General features: G+C 36.9%; 1 protein-coding gene across 2 annotated transcripts; it reads left to right on the top strand.

The window, feature by feature from the left end:
- The first annotated feature begins 265 nt into the window (after positions 1–265).
- mrps5 (mitochondrial ribosomal protein S5) lies at positions 266–21414 on the top strand. 2 transcript variants are annotated; one of them, XR_013799985.1, is made up of 11 exons: positions 266–377; positions 2635–2763; positions 5329–5454; positions 6908–7141; positions 7815–7849; positions 16176–16266; positions 16871–16917; positions 17176–17233; positions 17855–17917; positions 19004–20159; positions 20765–21414. XR_013799985.1 is itself a non-coding variant. In XM_079632970.1 (11 exons), exons 1-11 carry the CDS (start codon positions 329–331, stop codon positions 21155–21157), a joined length of 1194 nt encoding a protein of 397 aa, XP_079489096.1. In that variant the 5' UTR covers positions 266–328; the 3' UTR covers positions 21158–21414. The 2 variants fall into 2 exon arrangements, 1 of the variants encoding a protein (XP_079489096.1); XM_079632970.1 differs by having other exon boundaries at positions 19004–19140; positions 20933–21414.
- The last annotated feature ends 544 nt before the right edge of the window (positions 21415–21958 follow it).

Genomic DNA, 21958 nt, shown 5'->3' with positions numbered 1-21958 from the left:
ACTAAACTGTGGTTGCCATACTCACCAAGTGTTAATAAAGGCACGATTGTATATTTAACTACTCGGAAGATAATGAAGCTATTAAAAATGTGAAATGTTTTGAATCAGATACTGCTACAATAAATTGTATAATATATTTTGGATATATTCCTTATTGACTTTGAAAATTCCCTATAAAAACTGCCATTCTCTTTCAAAAAATAACAATTGTATTTTCGTAATTTATCAAAGATCAACCATAGACAGTAAAATAAATCTATTCTGTAATTCTCGGCAGGCACAAGTTTGAACAGCCCGCTCACGCTCAAGGACCCCTCAGCATCCGAACATGGCGGCGGTCACAAGGCTGTGCAGTGTCCTCCGGTTGTCATTTGAAGGTGCGTTTTGATTAGAACTCTTGGTGAATGAACTTTTTTTTTTATAACTCAATTGAGCGTATATCTTTATAGTTGTTGAGAGATAATGTAAAGAGTGTGTAGATTATATGAGTTTTGAAGAAAAACTAGTGTGAACATGCTAGCGATCCTTGTAAGAGCAGAACAAATATGATGATTTGCCTTATTAAAATCTTGTAGTAAATGCATAACTCTAAAATGACATATCATCAATATATTGGTAGCTCAAATATAGCTGCCCTAAGTAAATAAATACCACCCTAGACATCCCTGCCAGAGCTGTCAGTCAGTTGTCATATTGACCACTGATAGTTGAAACATGTGTTACTAGTTCGGCTATGAGTCATGTTATCGTTTAATTGTTATATTGTGTACACTGTGTCTTGTTTATATTATTTTAAATATGAAGTATGAGATGACATTATGTGGAGAACTTAATGTAAGCAGTTGCTTAGTATGGGAAGTTTTCATGTGATATAATATGTGACTAGTGTATTTAATATAGCCGTTTCAGAAACTTTGATATATCTTTGGACTTCTTTGTTTTTATCAGAAGTGTAAAGAGTACCTGAAAGCAATACTTGAGTAAAATCACAGATACCTTAACCTTACAGCGAAAATGACTCCATTACAAGTTACTTAAAAGTCATTATTTCTAATATGACTTGCTTGAGTAAGTCATATGCCCAAGTTCACAGACAAGGCTTAAGCCTAGTCCCAGACTAAAATACAGGTTTGAGCTGTCTTTACTGAAAGCAACCTTGCACTGTATTTTAAAATGTGTCAGTGCCACAGTTTTGTCTCAATATCCACATCTGTGATGTTTTTTGTTTTTTTTATAAGCCATGTTTTTAAAAGCTACTTGTTCTTTGTCCTAGCGTGTATCCCGTATTTGTATAGTGTCCACTTCGCATGCTTTTCGCCACTTGGCTCGATCCAGAGCATCATCAGTGGTTTTTAAAAGAGGTTTCTTTACAAAGATAAATTAAGACATTATGTTTGTTTAATTATTGAGAAAAACGATATGTTATTGCTACTATTATTGTTACTTGTTCATCATTGTGTCAGTGTTTTATTCGCTGACTTTAGCTTGCTTCTTTGCACGAAGAACAACATAGTGACGAAACGAAACGCTTTTGTCCATTTTGATCATGACTTTTCTTAAAAAATAAAACAAAGACGTGTGTGGAGAAAGTGGTGATTTGTTGTTGTCTCACAAGTTGAGTCATCAGGTTCGGTGGTCCTATTGGTGTTTTGATTTGACGGTTGTGTGTCAAATCTTCTGACACTGCCAGAATTTCATTGGAAATAAAATTTTATCGCAATGGTCATTAATTGGCTGTCTGTGAAAATGTCAAACTTGTGATCAGACTATTTTAGCCTAGGATCAAAAGAATCTTTTAGGATTCTCATAATTTGTCTCAGACTGCCAAATTGTAGCCTACAGTTTGAACCCCGCTTTACTCGGCAAGGCAAGGCAAGTTTATTTATATAGCATATTTCATACACAGAAGTAATTCAGAGTGCTGTACAAACAGAAAACAAATAAATAGGAATAAAAATGGCCTAAGAAATAAAAATAACTTTTTATTCTACATCACAAATGTACTGGTGCAAATAGTACATATACTTATTAAAAAATGCTAACTTTGATACTCAATCAAACTACAAAGTAGTTATAAATATATAGAGTATAGTAACTAATAAAATTTACTTAAATACTTTACACCACTGGTTTTCATTGTCTTTGGAACTCAGTAATTTCTTTGTATCTTAAGGTGATATGATGCAGTGATGGTTAACAATTTAAGTGTTTGGAATAGATCATGCTTATTTGTGCTTTTTTTAAAAGTCACCTCAATGAAATCAAAATTGACGATTCTATGGAAGATGGCAGTATTTTTTATATATGATTTATCTGTGCACATTATTATTATTTTTTAAGTCATGATGTGCCTTTGTCATTTTTAATCAAAATAACTTCCCTCTTGCAGAGACATCTCTTCTCTGTTGATGTGTTTACTGCTGCAACGGCGGGGCAACCTGTCATTCACATGTCACAATAGCAAACCACAATCGTTTCGCGATGGACTAATCAAGACTCCTGCCCTACATTTTCTCTTGTTTAAGAAGCTGCTTCACTCTGATATACATCATCATAATAGGGAGAAAAGACTATTGGAACTTCCGTTTTACGCCGACTTTAAGAAATGTCCTGTGCTCTGTCTCTTGTCAACAGGTGTCGGAGCACTGAGAGCTGTAGGGGGCGCTGCTCACCTCTCCCACTTGGCAAGACGCAGTCCCACCCAGTATGCTCCAGTCACTGCCGCCCTGCAGCAGAACAGACATTCAAGCTTCTTCAACAAATGTAAGCATGCTATGAAATGCTTTGTTTAGATGATTTTAGACGATCCCTGCATGTACTTAGGGCTGGGCGATATGGCCAAAAAAAAATATCACGATATTTTTTTTTATATCAGTCGATATCGATAATTATCGATAAATGTCAAATCTTTATTTATTTCAAGTTTAAAGACAGATTTTTACTCCTAAGTGAAAGCTGTAGAAACCAGAGCGTTGTGTTTTTAAACTACTCTTTATTGTCAGAACATATCATGACAAACACTTGCCAAACAGGTGAACATTCACAAATCTGAGGTAGAACATTCAAACATTTTTCCTTAAAATAAATATCTTTATTTCAGTAGTATTAGCTTGAGTTAGGATGCAGATTTACTTTATACAATTTACCGGTATGTTCATTAACAAAAACAGTAACATCTGTTAAAAAAAAGTAACAACATCATTTTTATTTGGTCAAATGTAATATTCTTTAGTTTTATTAAAAGTTACCATTGGTCATCCAGCATCATGCATTTAGATCATGATGATAACCACAGATAAAATGTAACTTTATGGTTTCTATGGTATTTATGAAAATCAGTAGCCTAAATACATTATTAAAAACTGTAATTATATTCCATTAGTCCTTTAATACATTGTCTACATTAATAATATTATACAATTCAATATATATATATATATATATATATATATATATATATATATATATCCCACATTTCATGGTGCAGTTAATATTACTAGGCTAACGTTACAGTAACGTTAAATCCGTGGTAAATGATGGGAATGTGTAACGTTAGACAGAGAAGCTTCAGACTGTATCGTTGCGCACAGTGTTTCTCATGTTCGTCAGCGCCGCTTCATCTGCCTTTAAACTAGCTTAAATCACTGAGACGTGTGTGCTTCGCTGAATTCAAGCGCTTCTCACTGGATCTCCTGACCGAGAGCGATCAGAGTAAACGCGTCTGCTCGAGTGAGCTCGCGCTGCGCTGCCGTTTGGACTTTGAGCCGAGCGGATAAACGGTCCGTGTGGCGCGCGGTTCAAATGAGATTCGTTCCGCTTTTGGCGCAAAAACATTATCGAACATTTATCGAGCTCTTGATATCGTTTTATCGAGAAAAATTATATCGCGATAATTATCGTTATCGTTTTATCGCCCAGCCCTACATGTACTGTACCATAAGTTGCATCTGCTAAATGACAATTGACAAGTTTCCAATCCTCATAGCGCAAAACATCTCAGCACAGCTTTACAAATAATGTTCCCTAGATATTTTGTAATGGTCTGTAAAATTATTAATTTTTAATGGGCCTCTAATTAAATTAAATGAAAATAAATGATTAATTACATTTTTCACATATGCTATCACATTTTTTTTTCCAATCTACTGGTCAAAATTGAAAGCAGAACTCAGAAATTACTTGTATCCATCGGACAGGCAATAATATTTGGCAATATTTTGACACCAATGCCGTTTACTTTCTGGTCCAGTCTGGTTCGAAAATAAATGCTAATGGGTCGGCTGGGGTCTAATTTTATCGGGTCTGTCTCGGGTCGGGTTTTTCTTAAAAATTAATTAATTTATGCATGTCGGGTTCGGGTAAGAAGTGATTCGGGTCGGTTACAGATTTTAAGATTCGAGAAGACCTCTAGTCTGCAGTCCACAGCAATTCATTTATGGATCATGTTTTTTTTAGATTTTATTTTAAATGTATTTTTCCGATGGTAGCAAAATTACTTATAGGTCATGGGGGGCATGGCTTGCTTGTACATGAATCTTGCTAGTATGGAAAATATTGTAGAGGTGATGCACAGACAGTGTTTTGCAAAGTCATCAAACCATCTTTGCTGGACCATGAAATCTGAATATAAATATGATTTTTAATTTGAGTGAATTAAACAAAAACATCTGCTTAACAGCCCCTTTATTCTAATATATGCAACATCGTTTGTTCCCGCATCTCTTTTGCTTGTCTGCTTTCATAAGGACCTGCTCCTTGAGACATGAACAGTTTTTCATTAAAATAGTGCAAGCTTAAGAAAATGATACAATTATAAAGAAAAATATTTTTTTTGTTTTAAACTTTTAGAACTGCATAGGGATGTGCCTTCAGCATCTCTCTTGCAGATGGTGTGGTTGAGTCTACCAGCATAAGTGCGTTTTTGAATGCTTCGGTTTTATGTGCGTCAGTGTGTATTGGGGATGTTTGGTTGTCAGATAGAATTATGAAATTTCTTGAACTGCTTTTGTTGGAATCGGATGCTTCATTAGGCCTGGCAGGCCTCTCGGTCTCATCTAATTAAGTCCTAATTAAATCAAAACAACATCAAACAACTCCCAATGTCCCAGATTACCCAACCCCTCTACACACACACACACACACACACACACACACAATATGGATCAAAGTTCATACTTGCATGTTAAAACCAACAGCTGAAATATACATTTTAGTGTGCGGTTGTTAAATACACAGGTGAAAACGATACCAAGGGTTTATTATTTATTCTTGTTAGTGATGTCACTGTAGGTGTGTGTGATTTTTATTCACATCCATTTATTCCCTTAGTGACAGCGGATGAGCTTTGGCGGGGTGTCTTAGCCGAGTCCGGTGCTGGTGGCAGAAAGGGAAGAGGAAAGAGAACCAAACGTAAATCGAAGAAAGATCTCAACAGAGGCCAGAACCTTGGAGAAGGTACATCTCACTTTTGATCAATTTACTACTTGCTAAATAAACATTTTAAAATCTCACTGACCCTTAGCCAGTTTAAACAGTAGTGTACATGGCCATTTTGCCACTCTAAACAAGTGGTTTTTGCTACTGTTTGCTACTTTAAGACTACTAAATGATCTCTGTTTTGATTGTCTAATCCTCACCATTGTAGTTCACACTATGGTTCATCAGAAACACTGTATAAGCATTGATATATAAGTGTGGACAAGAAAATTGTGATATACCATTTTATGACCTGTTTTTGCAGCAATCAAGTGAACTGAGTGAGCTTGTGTAGTGAACTTTTAAGGCAATGTATGTCTGCATTAGAGCTGTGCTATTCTGGATAAATTCGAGAATCACAATGTTTTTGTTTAAAATGGAGATCCCTATTCTGAATAGACAACTAAACAAATTTACTAGAGGTGCTGACAATGTTAATTGCTGCTATCTTTTACATTTATTTATTTATTTGAATTCATTTAAAAAGCAGTTTGAATGAATGATTCAATGATTCGCTCATAAAGACTTTACTGGTTTCATTACCGCATAATTAAGCAATTAAGCAGTCACTTGTTGCTACCTACTGGTGTAACAATGTAATTGATGCAATCTTTATTTGAAGTGTCAAGTTACTTTCAAAAGGTGATTTACTCTATCGCTATCATAGACATCAGTGTTTTATGTCTGGACTATAAACTTTTATCCAAGTACTTGATCATTTGAATGTTTATAACACATAAATAATGAGAATGCGTTTTTGAAAAAGACTGTTTGTGAAGACGTTTCATACCTATTTATGACAACTGTTCTCTCTGGCTCAGTGGACATGTTTCGAAGTTCGCTGTGATCATACTTGTCAAAAGTTTAAAAGACATAGCCGAATCATCGTCATTTAGGAATAAAAGCATGTACCGGTAGGTGTTTAAATCAAGATTGTGATCTTTTAACGATTAATCGTGCAGCTCTGGTCTGCATTGTACATCAAACATTAAGGAAAGTGCTGTTTAATAATAAACTATAAAAAAAAATAAAAAAATACTTTTATTACCCCCACCAGATTTGGTTTTCTCTGGACAGATTTAAGGCCAACACTAGATTAAAATGGCTATAAACAGCAATAACCATTAGCTGTCCATTTCTTGAGGTGTTTGCGCCCACCATTCCAGTTAATGAATATCAATCAAGGCTTCAAGTTTAAAGGTTTATATCTGCCGTTGGAATCTAACCATCGCCTAAGCTGACATCACTCACTGAGTGCCACAGTTATCGAGTGGCATTATTTACTTTCACTTAAAAAGACCTCAGGGGAATCTATCGATTTATTTTTCTCCCTCTCTCACACTCTCTCATGGAGGCTTTTTTTTTAAAGAAGGTAGAAACCTATTGTAACGTTAAGTGCATGCACTTACATGGTTTCTTGTGTCCTCTTCAGGTCGTGCTGGCTACCTGTGGCCCGGTCTGAATACTCCGGTGTATAAGGATGGGTCCGTCCAGAAACCCTCGCAACGGGGAGAGGCAGAGCAGAAGGAGTTGGTAGCAGCCCTGCAACGCCAGAGGGATGAGTGGGAAAAACGCAGGAAGACCAAGATAAAGAAAGAGAGAGGCTGGACCAGCTACTCCTGGGGTGGGATAAGCCTGGGCCCGCTGGATCCGGGGCCCAACGGAGGTGTGTGTACCTTTTTGATTTGTCTCATTCTACTGAACATTATTGGTCAATGAGATGTATAGCTGTATACTTGATTTGTAATGAATGTATCTGAAATAGTCAAACACTTTTATTAAAAAGGGTGTGTACACAATCTTTGACCATATAATAAGATGTATGGCGCTACACCTGCATCTACACGCTTCGGTTGCTTTAACACTCAGACACGGCGAAACGAGATGCAGAAAGTGCAATCTCCTTGTAATTTACACAGCTGTTCATCTCTGTTCTGCCGCTCACCATCTTGCCAGGCGAATGTATTTCCTGCCGTCTGATTGGCCGGTGGCATGTAGGTGCAATCTCTAGTAGTCGTGGTGATGGATTGCCCAGCGACGGTGAGGCCTGGAGTCTAAATCATGTCTAGATCTGTTCCAACAACTTCTCACCCCTGAGTCACAACAGCAACACCCCCTCGTTTAAATCGAGGAAATATGCTTGTCTCTCACAGGCAAAATGAAACACCTGTAATGAGTTACTGCAGCAACCGCAGAGCCCTGGGGTTAGAGGTCATAACAGAACACTCACCTAATCTCATTTAACACGTTTGCTGTCCCTGATCAAAAACAAAAAGGCTGTGTGACTGTGAGCCCTTTTCACAATCTCAACCTTTTTTCCTTTTTTTTTTTTCTTTTAGAAACTTACGAAGATTTTGACTCGCGCGTCATAGAGGTGAGTACGAATAGAACCATGTATTTTGCAAACATGACACTGTATTAAAATGTACTCGTTTATTTCCCCCCTTTAATTTGTTTACAATTTTTGTAGTTTATAAAGGCCGTTCTACAGATGAATGTTGCAAATTAGCTTTTGTACAAAAACTATGATACTTGCATTGAATGGCAGTGGCAATTTTCCAGTTGTATCTATGTGTATTGTATCTGTCCCTGTTCAAATAAACCAGAAATAAATTCACGAGTGAAAGGGAAAATACTTCATCAGGATTTGATTGGATTGTGAATTGTTATTATAAGTGAATATTATTTTCCCCTACCTACGACAAGAGATTGAGTTTTTGTGCTGGTTTGGCCTTTCTGGTAGATTTATCTACACAATATGCAGTAGTGTGTTGTCGTTTTTAGAAATCAATACTTTAATTTAACAAAAATGTGTTAAATTGATCAAAAGTGACTGTAAAGACATTTCTAATGTGACAAAAGATTTGTCAAATAAATTGTTCTTTTAAACTTTTGATTCATCAAAATATGCTGAAGAAATATAGTCACTGTTTCCACAAAAACTATCCGTTTATAATTAAGCAGCACAATTACTTGATAAAAGTAAGAAATGTTTCTTAAGCACCAAATCAGCATATTAGAATGATTTCTGAAGGATTATGTGACACTGAAGACTGGAGTAATGATGCTGAAAATTCAGCTTTGCCATCAGAGGAATAAATGACATTTTAAAACAAATTGAACACTTAAATTTTCCCTTGGCTTCTTTTCACTGAGGTCGTCAGGGTGCATTTTTGAATCGCTTAATCCACAAAGGATACACGCTGTGTTGCCTTAGAATTGCCAAAATGAAGTAAAATGCTTCAGGAGGCAGCATAATTTTGCCTACTATTTGGAAACAGCCTTTATGTCGAGAAAAGGCCTTAAAATGCTGTCTAGAAAGGTAGCTAAATAGGTTTGGAACAGAGCTAGTGTGTTAGTGATGACGTCAAAGAGATGTTCTTTGGAGATTTGCAACATTTCATCTTTTTTGAATTCAAGAGAATCGTGTTTATTGTTTGGTGTGTGTATCTCCCTCGTGTATGTGATTGCATGTGTGTATTTCAGAGCTTCTGAACCACTCTCTTGAACTCCTAAATGGGAGGGAGTCGGGGCACAAAATCTGCTCAGCACAAAATTATCATGTAGTGTGTAGTATCAGGAGAATTATCTAATTATACACAACAATGAACGTTTGATAAACAAATCTCTGTATAGAGCCCCTGGCTGGCACCACAAGACTCATTTGGCAGAGAAATGTTGCTGAGTTTAGAAAGGAAATCAGTACAACAATTCACCTCGGGTCCTCGTCTCTCTTTCACTCTCTTTTTGCTCTACTGCATTCTCTGTCTTTCTTTTGTCCTCTGATTCTTTCATTTACATAAAGCTTTGTTGGCAAAGAAGTGGACAGCTTTACAGCCAAAGCTTTTTCTTCCCTATCTGAACACTGCAAGGAATCAAAATGAAGGCTGATGATTTTGAGGAATTGTCCTCTTTTTTTTCTCTCTTTCTCTCATTAGCTGTGTTTCAAAACCTAGTGATCTGCCTCGGTGCTGTGGTCGATTTCCCTTGCGCACCTGCCCTAAATTAACCTGGGCCGTCTCTTAATCGACACTTACAACTTTATATACTCTACCAGGCGTCTCCTCTTCAATACCTGCTTCAAGTCGGACAACGCCTTGCCCCTTTTTAACACTTGGGAATAAGGTCTCTAGTGTTCCACTTAAGCACTATCACTTGGGAATGGAAATAAGATCTTTAGTGCTCCAGTGAACACTGTCACTTGGGAATGGAAGTAAGATCTATAGAGTCTAGTCGGCCGCGCAGCAGTAATCAAACAAACTCCCAACAATGCCTTTTGCATATGCTTTAATAATCACAGCCGGGTGGATCTCATATAAATCACAGAGAACCCCTCTGATCAAAAGAGTACAACCGTTTTTATAGAAGTGTATGGCAAAGGTGACATGATTCATTACATTATTTGATCTAATATGACTGGTTCTTCTTCTTATGTTTAATTCTTTGTTACTTGGTAAAAGCAAATTTGGATTCTGTGATACTTCAGCTTGTTGCTAGGGTCATGAAGTTAAATATTTGCGCTGTAATCAGTAAGATTTTTTAAAAATGTTTTTAAAATAAGTCTCTTCTGCAAACCAAGGCTGTATGTATTTGATCTGAAATAGAGTAAAAACTGTAATATTGTGAAAAAATTATTACAATTTAAAATAACTTTTTTCTATTTTAACATATTTTAAAGTGTAATTATTTATTCCTGTTTTGGCAAAGCTGAATTTTAAGCTTCCTTACTCCAGTCTTCAGTGTCTCATGATCCTTCTAATCATTCTATCATTCTGATATGCTTATTTGGCCTTCAAGAAACATTTATTCTTCTTCTTATTATTAACATTGAAAACAGTTGTGCTGATTAATATTTTTGTGGAAAATATGATTTTTGATGAATAGAAAGGTCAAAAGAACAGCATTTATTTGAAATAGAAATCTATTTATAAGTGTCTTTACTGTCTTTTTTGATCAATTTAATGCGTTTAATGCTTGCTAAATGAAAGTTGAATTTCTTTCAAAAAAGAAAATCTAACTCTAAACTTTTTTACTTTTTGTGCAACGTGGAAACATACTTCCATGGGGTTAAATTAATTAATTAGAAAATGACTGAATCAAATCCACCTTGGATTTATTTTTTCCTCTGAGCTTGTCACAGTGCATTATAGGATTGCTTACTCTATAAAGGTTGCTTGCGATGCTGCCAAAAGGATGTGTTTTAAGAGGTTGCGTAATTAAGTTACCTACTTTTTGAAACAGAATTCACGCCAGGAACGTTGCTGTGATGCCTTAAAATACTGCCTACAAAGGCAGCTCTCTGGGGTTAAGAACAGAACTATTCTGTTGCTCTGTTTTTTTCCATCTCGCTCGTACTGTCATTTTGATTGACGTTTTAGGGCCGCTGGCAAAAGTGACTAGAATGAACCACCACAGACTCTGTGAGTCAGACCCCCTCAGTCTTTTGCAGTGTCCAGCACATTAGCTCTGAGTCTGGAGAACAACATATCGCATGTGACCGGGCACATGGTGGCGTGTTGTCCTCATATTACCCCCAGAGCTTATGAGAGAACCCAGTACACACACAAGAAATGAAGAGTTTTTGCTGTTCTCCAGGACCTCCGTCTCTGTGGATGCAGATTAATTTGAAGTGGTTTTGAAAAGCTTGGTGACATTATCAGACATGCATTTAAAGTGCTGCGCTTTTCCTTTTCTCCATCTCGCAGTCTCCTGGGTGTCCTAGACAAGGCACAAGTAAAGTCTGAAAGAGCCCAAGTACTTATAAAGCCACATTAATTAAGCCAAATATTTCCTGTAAACCCAAGAACCTCTCCCAAGGACACACGATGTCTGCCAAGAGAGAGGGAAGAGAGCCATAGTGCTCTAGAGCGGATGATGCATGAGCAAGACTGAGAGAGCGAGACAGACAGAGGAGGGCAAGAGAAATGGCTGATAGTTAAAGGAGAGTGATAAAAAGATTGAATGGTTATGAAGATAAATTAAAGCAAGAGGAAGAATTTTACAGTTTTAGGCTCCCATATGCAGTTCATCATGTCTTGTAATAGTTAAATGATCTCATTCCTCTTTACCGCATCTTACACAGCATTTCACAGTCACACTTAACATTGTCAAGTTAAATACATTGTTATTGTCATACTACTCTTTAGATACATTTTACACCTTACAATTGACTAAGTCTAATGCATTAAAAAACCTAACAAACAACCAATCTTAGATGTAGCAAGGCCAAGGAATCTGCAAATAATGCAATGCGTTTTAACTTCTGTTACAATTAATTATGAAAACATATAATGCAATGCATGTTATAAAGTACCTTTTATAATTCATTAAACAAAATAATAAATGTTACTATAAGAAAAATTACTCACTGTAAAATGAGTTTTTAAGAAGTTGCTTGGCCATGGGACCCATTAAGCCATGTTTTTTTTTTTTTTTTTTGGATTTTGAACCAAGAAAATGTATTTATTAATCACACAAGTATTGTCCCACTTTACTTAACATACACATAAATTGTAAGAATATCACTAACACTGATGAATAAAAAAGTATTTTAAAGGGGTGGTTGATTATGATTTCTCTTTTCTAACTTTAGTTAGTATGTAATGTTGCTGTTTTAACGTAAACAACTTCTGCAAAGTTACAACGCTCAAAGTTCAAAGCAAAAGGTACATATTTTCTTTTAAAGAAATTGCTTTTTAAGGACTACAACAAACGGCTGATAGGGACTACATGACATTCCTCCCGGGTTAGTGACATCACTAGTGATGACTAGAAGAAAACTACACATAAGCTACATAAATTTATCAAGTAACCATTCAGAAATGTCCTGTTGCTTCTACATGTCACTTCTTCTTGAGTCTCTCCATCATTGTCTGACTCCGGTTTGAACATAAAAGACTAAAAGTTTTTGAAATTTTCAGTGCATGTCTGTGTGAGGTAAAAGGACACAAACTGTTGAAGCTCCGCCTCCTGTGCCACGAGCAGCAGCTCATTTACATTTAAAGGGACAGACACAAAAACGATGCGTTTTTGCTCACCCTCAAAAAGTGATAATTTTAACATGCTGTATAAAAATATCTGTGGGGTATTTTGAACTAAAAACTTCCCATACACACTCTGGGGACATCAAAGACTTATTTTACATCTTGTGAAAAGGGCATTATACCACCCCTTTAAGGTAAGGCTATTAAATAGCAGTTACAAACTAGTTTTTGTTAATACAATAAAGTTATTAAGTTGGTATGAATTACCACACAGTCATCAAAAATATAGAATTGGTGGTATTTTGGGTTAAAGGGATAGTTCCCCCAAAAATTACAATTCTGTAATCATTTACTCACCCTCTTGTTGTTCCAAACCTGTATGAGTTTCATTCTTCAATGGGTATGCATTGACATTTTTTTCCCTACTATGGAAGTCAATGGTTACCATCAACTGTTTGATTACCAACATTCTTTAAAATATCTTCTTTTGTGTTTAACAGAAGAAAGATACATGTTTGGAACAACATGAGGGAAGGAAACTACAGTTGTCATTGTAAATACACAATACTAACAAGAACTGTTAATAAAACATATGGACGCTGATCCTGATGAATAGAATGAACATCATACCTGCATGCAAATCCTAGTTTATTGGTACTTTTTGATAATTTCATGACTCACTAATGGACAACGTAACTATGATGTTGCATTCTCGTAATTTAACCGCAAAAAAATAAGCATTCATTGTGAACTGGCCCTAAACAAGTTAAGAAAATATTGCTTGAATAATGACACTGTCCATAATAACCTGACCTGATAGATACTGAATCAGGTCAATGCAAGACGTAGGCTAATGAGCGTCGCGTTTTTAGAATGCCGTGTCATGCAAAAGACTAGCGCATTGGTCAAAAACGTCCTTCTAGCAGGTTTACATAGAAAAAATACACTGTAAAAGTAGTGCAGTGGAATGGAAAAGTGTGTTCTGACTGAAGATCAGTCTTTTCAGAAGAGGCAATAGCTTTCATGCACTTCTTTCAAAATAGAAATCTTGCATAAAAAAATTAAAAAAAAAATTTAAAAAAAAAAACATTCAGAATTAAGTTTTGTTGTTGTTTCTTTGACTACACTCCATGACCCACTCAAAACAGTCTGGCCACTTTTGGGTTGACCCACCGGTTGAGAAACACTTCTTTATGCTGTATCCAAAGTTGCATTGTCTACATATTTTACACTGTAGTCAAGATTACTTTCTAGACATACTTTACACTCTATGCTTAGTCCCATACATGCATCATTTCATTACACATACAGACAATTTCTCACCAAAGTGGTTTACATTGTGCTATACTCTCTTTAGCATGTATTAGATACAAAATGAGCACCGTGACTCCCAAATTTGCAACAATATAGGAAACAATTGGAAACTATTTCTAATTACAAATGTGATTTAAGAAGAGCTAGATTATATAATCTTAGTTCGCTAATATGTCTGACATATCTTTATTGTGAGGATGTAGTGCATGTAATTTATAATGGCTGATTAGCAAAGATAAACACACTCATATGCATTTTAAATGTTTTATCCCTGAGCAGAATACAGAGGTGGAGTTGTGCATTTCATTAAAATGATAATAGCGGGCTAGGACAACGGTTGCAGTGATTGCATAATGACATGACTTAGACCAAGTACAGCTAATGAGCAGTTAGCTGTCTATACACACTTCTGTCATTGTTTTGAACTGTTTGTGTTCGGTTTTCCTTCAGATGAACAAATGTTTTGCTTTTACTGAAGGTGGTGTGTATGTGTTTGTCTACGCAGTCTGAACAGATGGCATGTGTTTCAGCATCACACTGACCAAATGCAGGTGGGAGTCTCCCCCACCCATCTCTCCCTCTCTTTTTAAGTAAACATTGTTCTTCTTTTTGTCCCCTGTCATCATTTTCATGTGAATAGCACAGTGTGCCATTACTGAGACCTCAGTGATCTAGAAACCGAGCAAATGACTACAGTGGATCTTAGAGATAGTGTCACCAATTATAATTTAGGTAAGTGTGAGATAATGAAGTAGTCACATGTATTTCATCGGATGCACATATGCTGTGGTTCTCAACCCGGGAGCACTAGAGATGCAGATGGGGTTATGGGGGATTGTTTACATATTTGGATTCTAGAAATAACCCATTTATCGATAGACCTTTTACTGGTTTGTATTGAGGTAAAAATAATAACGAAGTAGTAAAATTAGTTAATCTAAACAGTGTACATGGATCATTTGTGGGTCAGTATGATCTTACTGACCCTAAGCTTTTGAACAGTGTTGTATTTTTTCAGTTATGCACTTGTAATGAGATACCAAAGTGTAGAGTGTATTTGTATGAAGTTAGATTTCAAAAAGTGATTAAAAGGGTAGAGAAGAATCACTGATAAAACAGAAATACAGCTGAACATGTGAAATTAAATGATATTAAAGATTTTGGACCACCCTTGGCAATCTTATGCATGTGTGCCACCATTGGCGCAAGTGAGATTAGTACCGTTTTTTTGATTTAGCTGTTTACTATAGAGATGTTAAACTCCCTTGTGTTTGCATGCGGAACTACCTCTTGTAGTAATCCTTATCCTCACACAACCTTGTCTATTTAATTATGAACCGTATGAAAGCCGAATAATCCAAATGAACCATGCAGTGTGGATAGACCATGTAAACTGGCCTAGTGGGTTGCACAGGGGCACTTTGAGTGATGTAGTTCTTTTGATGGCAGAATAATACTTTATAATAAAAAAAGAGGACTCTACTGCAAACCAAGGTTTTAAAGCAAGGCTTTCTTGCAGAATATGGCGAGTACGGTATGTATCGACACGAATATAATAATGAAACAAGATATGGCGCTTCAAATGGTTGCTGACAGCTGGTTTAGGACATAATCAGCTATAACTTTTGTGCTTGAGCTCTTTGAACCGTCTTAAATCCACCCTGTACCTTCCTCTGAACATGTTTAGTTCTTGCCAGTGGGTGGCTTTTTCTTTCAGCACAAAGATCTCATCATATCAATAATACTCCTACAGCAAACCTTACATAACCGATTTCAGTATAGGAGCGGGAGCAAGAATGCTTTTATTCTGTATTACTTTATACTATACAATTACACACACATCTACAGCCGTGTGTGTGTGTGTGTGTGTGTGTGTGTGTGTGTGTGTGTGCGCGCACGCAGAGATAGAGACAACGACTGCAAAAAATAAATACAAATGTCTTCAAGGCTTGCACCTTAGAACCTATTTCAAAGTTTGCATTCTCGGGCCTCCAGGCCCTGTTTTGTGCAAATAAGCGGGCCGGAGCGTGTTAATGGTTTTCTGTTAGAACGGTGTCGTGTTAGTTAATAACTGATGATCTTTGCAACGGAAGCAAATCAATCAAAACTAACTTTAGCTGGACAATAACTTTTTTCTAAAGCTGCTGTAAAGTCAAAACAATCTCTTACTTTAATTTCCTATTATCACTGTAAAGCTGCTTTGAAACAGTCTTGTTAAAAGCGCTATATAAATGAAGGTGACTTGACTTGCAGTATTTGAGATGCATTTCAATGGAGCATATTAGCCTTTTCCAATAGGTTTGTTCTGCCTCCTGCTGGTTGCTCTAAGGAAGTACACTTAACTGAAATCGAGCCCCTGCAGCTATTGGCAATCATATGTGATGTTTGTGATTTGATTGACAGGTCAAGAGTGTGTTTAACGTCACAGCCAAAGAGAGCAGGAAGAGATCCATCAGTGCACTGGTCGCAGTGGGCAATGGAAATGGAGTCGCAGGTAAATCTGGACACGTGCACCTTTAATGATGATTCTCTAAGCTGAATTTCTTAATCTAGATTCAGGACCTGTATATGTTTTTTGTTGTTGTTTTCAGAACAAGCAATCCATATCATAAAAATTATGATTATTATTTATAAACAAAACATAAGATTAATAATATAATAATAATTTATAAATAAAATATTATTTTTTTATATATTATGTTATTCAAAATATGAATACAATTTTTTGTTATTATTAATATACTATTTATATCGCACAGTAAATGCCTTATATGTTTTACTATGTATTTTGCATATTGTTAGTCTATAGCGACCTTGAACTTGGATAGGTGCTTTACTATCAATTATGATATTATCAATAAATATTTACACTCTGCAATTCCTGTCCTTCATAAAGTGAGAAAGCCTTGTGTGTGTTCACAGCAGGTGTTCTTCAGACAACTCACTGACTAGTCGGTTTTGCAAATATGCACTTTTGCACATCTTAGGTCGAGTATATGGAACAATGCAGTAGTTTAATATGAGGCTGGGGAAAATACAATGGCCATAATCTGTGTCGATGATTTTTTGATGATGTTTTGTTCTCTGCTTCTCTGCAGGGTTCGCACTGGGGAAAGCAGCAGACAAGAACACCGCACTTAGAAAAGTAAGCCACAAGTCAGTGAAGTCACATGTACATTATTTCACGCTCACCCAAAGTCACATAAGTAACAGACTCCCGTTGCAGGTACAATTCTCCTCTTGGTTAAATGACTTGCTCAAGGGCACAATAATGACAGAACTGGGCTGTGAGCTCAATAACTCCCATGGCACACTTAAAAGATTTGAACCTTCAGTGTTAGAGCCACCAAATCAGGTTTCAGTGAAATCATCTTGACATTAAATACGCTGCTTTGTTTTACAGGCAAAGAACCGAGCCATGCATTATCTTTACTACATCGAGAGATACAACAACCATACCAGTGAGTCACACTCGACTCTTGTGTGTGCGTGCGAGTGTTACACACGTGTGTCACTGTCTATCATATAACAAACAGAGATCGTAAATCACTCCTGTATATGTGCTCTTGTGCAGTTTACGCCGATTCTAGTAAGGAATCTACTGTGTCGCAGCATTAATCATTTACATATGAAGTTTTAATGTTTGGATTTTGAGAGCCTCTTTTTTGGTGGCTGGGTGATGTATATTAAATTCATAAAACTTTCACATTGATTTTGCTGGCAATGTGAAATGAAGCAACGTCATTAATATTAATATTCTCTTTTTATTTTAATTTTTTTATAATTGTACAATAATGCAAAAAAAATGGTCACCTCATTTAAAAAAGAAAACTATTTTCTAAATAGTACTATTTTCTATGTATGGTAATATACTGTGTTAATAGTGCAATTCACAATGTTACTGTTTTTTCTGTATTTGTTTTAATCAAATTTGGTGAGCATAAAACAATTTTCAAAAACATAAAAAAACTAAAATTTTCAACAGAGGTTTATACTCGAGAGAGAAAGTGTCATATGACTCTTGAGTTTGCAGACTTCTTTCTATGTGTTGTCAATGTCTATCTTTTCATCCTCATGTGCAGTATATCATGACATGGAGTCTAATTTTAAAAGGACCACACTCAGAATGAAGAAACAGAACAAAGGTAACTCTCACACAATCAATCACAGTTTGCTTAATAACAGAGCTGTGTGCCCAGTATGTTAGAGCTTATCCTGTATGTTTGGCAGTATGATTCTTTTCATATAAGAGAATCTGTCTTTGCCTTCACGTCTAGTCTGAGCCACAATGGATTGTATGATTTCAGACATCAGAGCTGAAATTATGATGTTCATATTTGAGATGAGTTCTGAGTTCAGCTCTGATGTGACTCAAATCCTCAGAATCCTCGTCTCACCTCTTAAGTAATGAAACCTGGCGGGAACTGTCATGATTGGACCTGGAACTCGCAGAGAACCTGATCTGCCACCTTTCCCATCTGTAGACTCTGTCTTGTAATGCGTGTTTAATATTGTTCTTGAACACAGCCGTGGATCACACTTACTCTGGATGTCTGTTCTTTTACTTTCTCTCCTCCAGTGTTAATCTTACCCATGAAAATGTCAATTGACTAAGGATTTTTTGGATTTCAAGATGAAACTAGATATGCAATGTGACGATAAACAATTTTAATAAAAATGTACCATTAATGAAAATGTCAAGATAAAAAATAGCACGGTATTAATAATGCACATGGTCTGTAATGTACTACCTAACCACATATAATGGTCTTAGTTAAAGGGATAGTACAGCCAAAATTCTACCATCATGTCATTCCAAACCTGTGTGACAAAGTTTTTCCTTTGATTTTAAACAATGTTGGTAATCAAAAAGTTTTGGTTACTGTTGACTTCCACTGTATGGACGAAAAAACAATGGAAGTCAATAGGACCTGGAACTGTTTTTGTTACCCACATTATTAAAAAGATCTTCTATTATGCTCCACAAAAGAACGAAAGGCATAGAGCGACATGAGGATGAGTAAATGATGACAGAATGTTCATTTTGTTAATTTTGTTGATTAAATTGTGCCAATTAAGTCTCAATAAAATGTAATATAATACCTGATATTAATGAACATGACAGTATTGACAAAGTCTTGGCTAAATTTTGTTTTCAAAAGTAAAAAACTAAATAAATAACTTGTAAAAGATCTTAACCTTCTCCCGCTATTGTTTTCTCTCTCTATTAGGTTATGGTCTGCATTGTCATCGGGTAGTGATCACTCTCTGTAAACTGATTGGGATTGAGGATATGTACGCAAAAGTAGACGGTTCGGTCAACCTCCTCAACATCACCAGGGCTCTCTTCCATGGCCTGGCCAATCAGGTGAGAGATAACAACAGTACCATAACCTATAAGATCAGTGGCTGGTTTGATATAGTGACCGTGATTTTGCCAAGTATGATGTGTCCCTGCATCAACATCTTTGGTAGACTATTTACTGACTATTTGCTTAAAATATAGCATTGTTTACTTGTTGAAAAACACTGGCCATTGTTGTAATTTTGATGATAATATTTAACTGGTTTAAATGCGTAGCTGTAGTATTATTAAGATTACTGATATTTAACTGGTATATGTAAATATTGACTAATGAAATTTTGGCATCGTGATAAACCTAACCCTACCCCAACCATTAATTACCTCTAAAGTCAGAAAGATATTATGGGTAAATAACAATGTTGATTAAGCCCCTACTCCATTCTTTACTCTCACACTAAAATCAGATTGATGGTTGATGGGAATGTTGTTCCAGAAGCACGTGGTGGCGCCAGTCATGCATTTGTGTGTAAGCTGTCACAACAAGATTTTATTATGGAGTCTTTTCAAAGTAATTTACCTTAAAATAAACTAATAGAAGGTGAATTATTTCATCTGAAATGCTACTCAAGTGTGCAATCAATCAAAGCAAAAAAAGTGCTAGTATAGTGTTCACCTGCAGCATTTGTGCTGTGTTTGATAACCCTTTTTTAAAGTAACGGAAAGAGTTCAGGCTATATCCATGTAATTCCAGTCATCACTGCAATCCCGAGTCCTCTCTCATTGGATCCCAGAAGAAGTGGGAATTGACCGTTCGCAAAGACCCGTCCCCTTTAGTTACTGTCGCTATGTCCGACAAGCTACGCCGCTCACGCCACACCATGTTCTCACGCAGTGAATAACACATCGCGGAGCAGAGAGGAGACTGACAACGCGCTGATAGACAGGACAGACCAGGTTACTTTTGATATTAAACAAAGTCTCACCTTTTATATTTGGTCATTTAAAACTAAATAAATAAATACCGTTTTGTGGCTCTTTAATGTGTCTGACAGATCGCTGTAGAGCATCAGTTAAAGCTGCTCGTGAACCGATCATCTCTTCCTTCTAGTTAATTTATAGCATCAAATAAACATGAATGAACATAAGAAGGAAGGTTGTTTTAACCGCGGAAAGGCGTCAGTACACTCCGTTTTTCAAGTTCAAATCCTCCCATGGCAAAGTATGATTGGGCAGATCGCCTGTCAATCAAGCTCCCTGCGAAGGGTCAATTGTGCAGGGAGAGAGAAATCACTAGTACAGGCTAATCCATTGTTCACTGGGACCTTGAGCAGGGGGCGCTCACCCTGTGGTCTGTGTGGGTCCTAACACCCCAGTATAGTGACAGGGACACTATACTGTCAAAGAGCACCGTCCTTCGGATGAGACGTAAAACCGAGGTCCTGACTCTCTGTGGTCATTAAAAATCCCATGGCATTTCTTCGTAAAGAATGTGTCCTGGCCACATTCCACCCATTGGCCCTTACCAATTATGGCCTCCTGATAATCCCCATCCATTGAATTGGCTCTATCACTCTCTCTCCTCTCTTTACCTGTAGCTGGTGTGTGTTGAGCGCACTGGCGCCGTTGTACTGTGGCTGCCGTTGCATTATCCAAGTGGATGCTGCACACTGGTGGTGGTTGAGGAGAGATCCATTGATATGATTGTAAAGCGCTTTGGGTGTACAGTAGTACATATGAAAGCGCTATATAAATGCCGCCTCCTATTCTATTCTTAAGTATGCATAATCACAGGAAACTTAGTTAGGACACTCTAAACTGGCTTGTAACTGACTTCCTCTCCCCTGTCCCTCTAAAGGAGACTCATCAGAATCTATCTGATAAAAAGCAGCTGAATGTGGTGGAGTTCAGGGCCGAACAGGGCCCTCTGCCCATCGTGGTGGCGCGACCGCAGCTCGGCGCCCGTAAGGAACCTGAAGCGGAGGACGATGTGTCCAACCCACGTCTGCACTGGGCTGACGTGAAGGCCGCACAGGGTGTTAAGAGATCAGTGTGGGCAGGGGTTAAAAGGACCATCTGGTGATCTGAACGGGGATGTCCAGCTAAAACGCACTGCAGGCCGACAACCGTTTGCTGGGAAGAGTGTTGGGGCATGTGCTTGGAACCATGCTGCTAAACTACCATTTCACCAAACCGTAAAAGTCCAGAAGTACCCCCAGAAATGTGTTGATGTGTCCATACACATGAACGAGGAGCGTGGAAGTGAATGTAGACTTTGTTCTCACTTACCTACACATGACTAAAAACTGTAAATGCACCAATAAATCTACATTAAACCTACATGTCAGCTTTTTTTTTTTTTTTTTTATAAAAAGCTTTTTGCACAGAATGCATTTAAAAATGTGTGAGATGCTGCACAACGATCACAATGATCGAACGTGACCATTAAGCACAGATTTACAGACAATTGAAAAGCAGCACAATGGGATGCAAAATTGCATTCTCTGTCAATGGTCCCTTACATAGTGCATCACTGTTTTACTGTATATGTAAATATTTATAATTGAGTTAGCTGACACAATCAAATGCAAACGTGTGAGAGGACATAGTATTGTTGTGTATTGTATTACAACATTGGTGATCTTCATTGGTGTGCAGGTAATAACTGGTGTGCTCAGTTTCTATATCATCTCATACTCATAGCTTTAATAAAGTTAGTTTTGTTAGTATTATTCTGAAAGCTGGGGTTAAATGTGCGTGCTTGAGTGTCTTTTATGTTAAAATCCATATTTTCTGTGATTCTCAGAGGATGTCCTTCACTCATTTTAAATTATTGCATTTGTCTGTTTTTAGGAATCCATTTCATTGGCTTGCTTTTTATTTT

Source organism: Phoxinus phoxinus, assembly GCF_949152265.1.
Source record: "Phoxinus phoxinus genome assembly, chromosome: 13".
In the NCBI taxonomy this organism is placed as follows: Eukaryota; Metazoa; Chordata; class Actinopteri; order Cypriniformes; family Leuciscidae; genus Phoxinus; species Phoxinus phoxinus.
The sequence above is the reverse complement of the archived record's forward strand: the minus strand, read 5'-3'. Positions and strand labels throughout refer to the sequence as shown.

What these genes read in the sequence shown, in the direction of transcription:
- mrps5 (XM_079632970.1), top strand. Translation starts at nt 329, where the DNA reads ATGGCGGCGGTCACAAGGCTGTGCAGTGTCCTCCGGTTGTCATTTGAA. An exon ending in CAATGGAAATGGAGTCGCAG is followed by an intron (nt 16,267 to 16,870) that starts GTAAATCTGGAC and finishes GCTTCTCTGCAG; the next exon opens with GGTTCGCACTGGGGAAAGCA. An exon ending in TCCATGGCCTGGCCAATCAG is followed by an intron (nt 19,141 to 20,932) that starts GTGAGAGATAAC and finishes GTCCCTCTAAAG; the next exon opens with GAGACTCATCAGAATCTATC.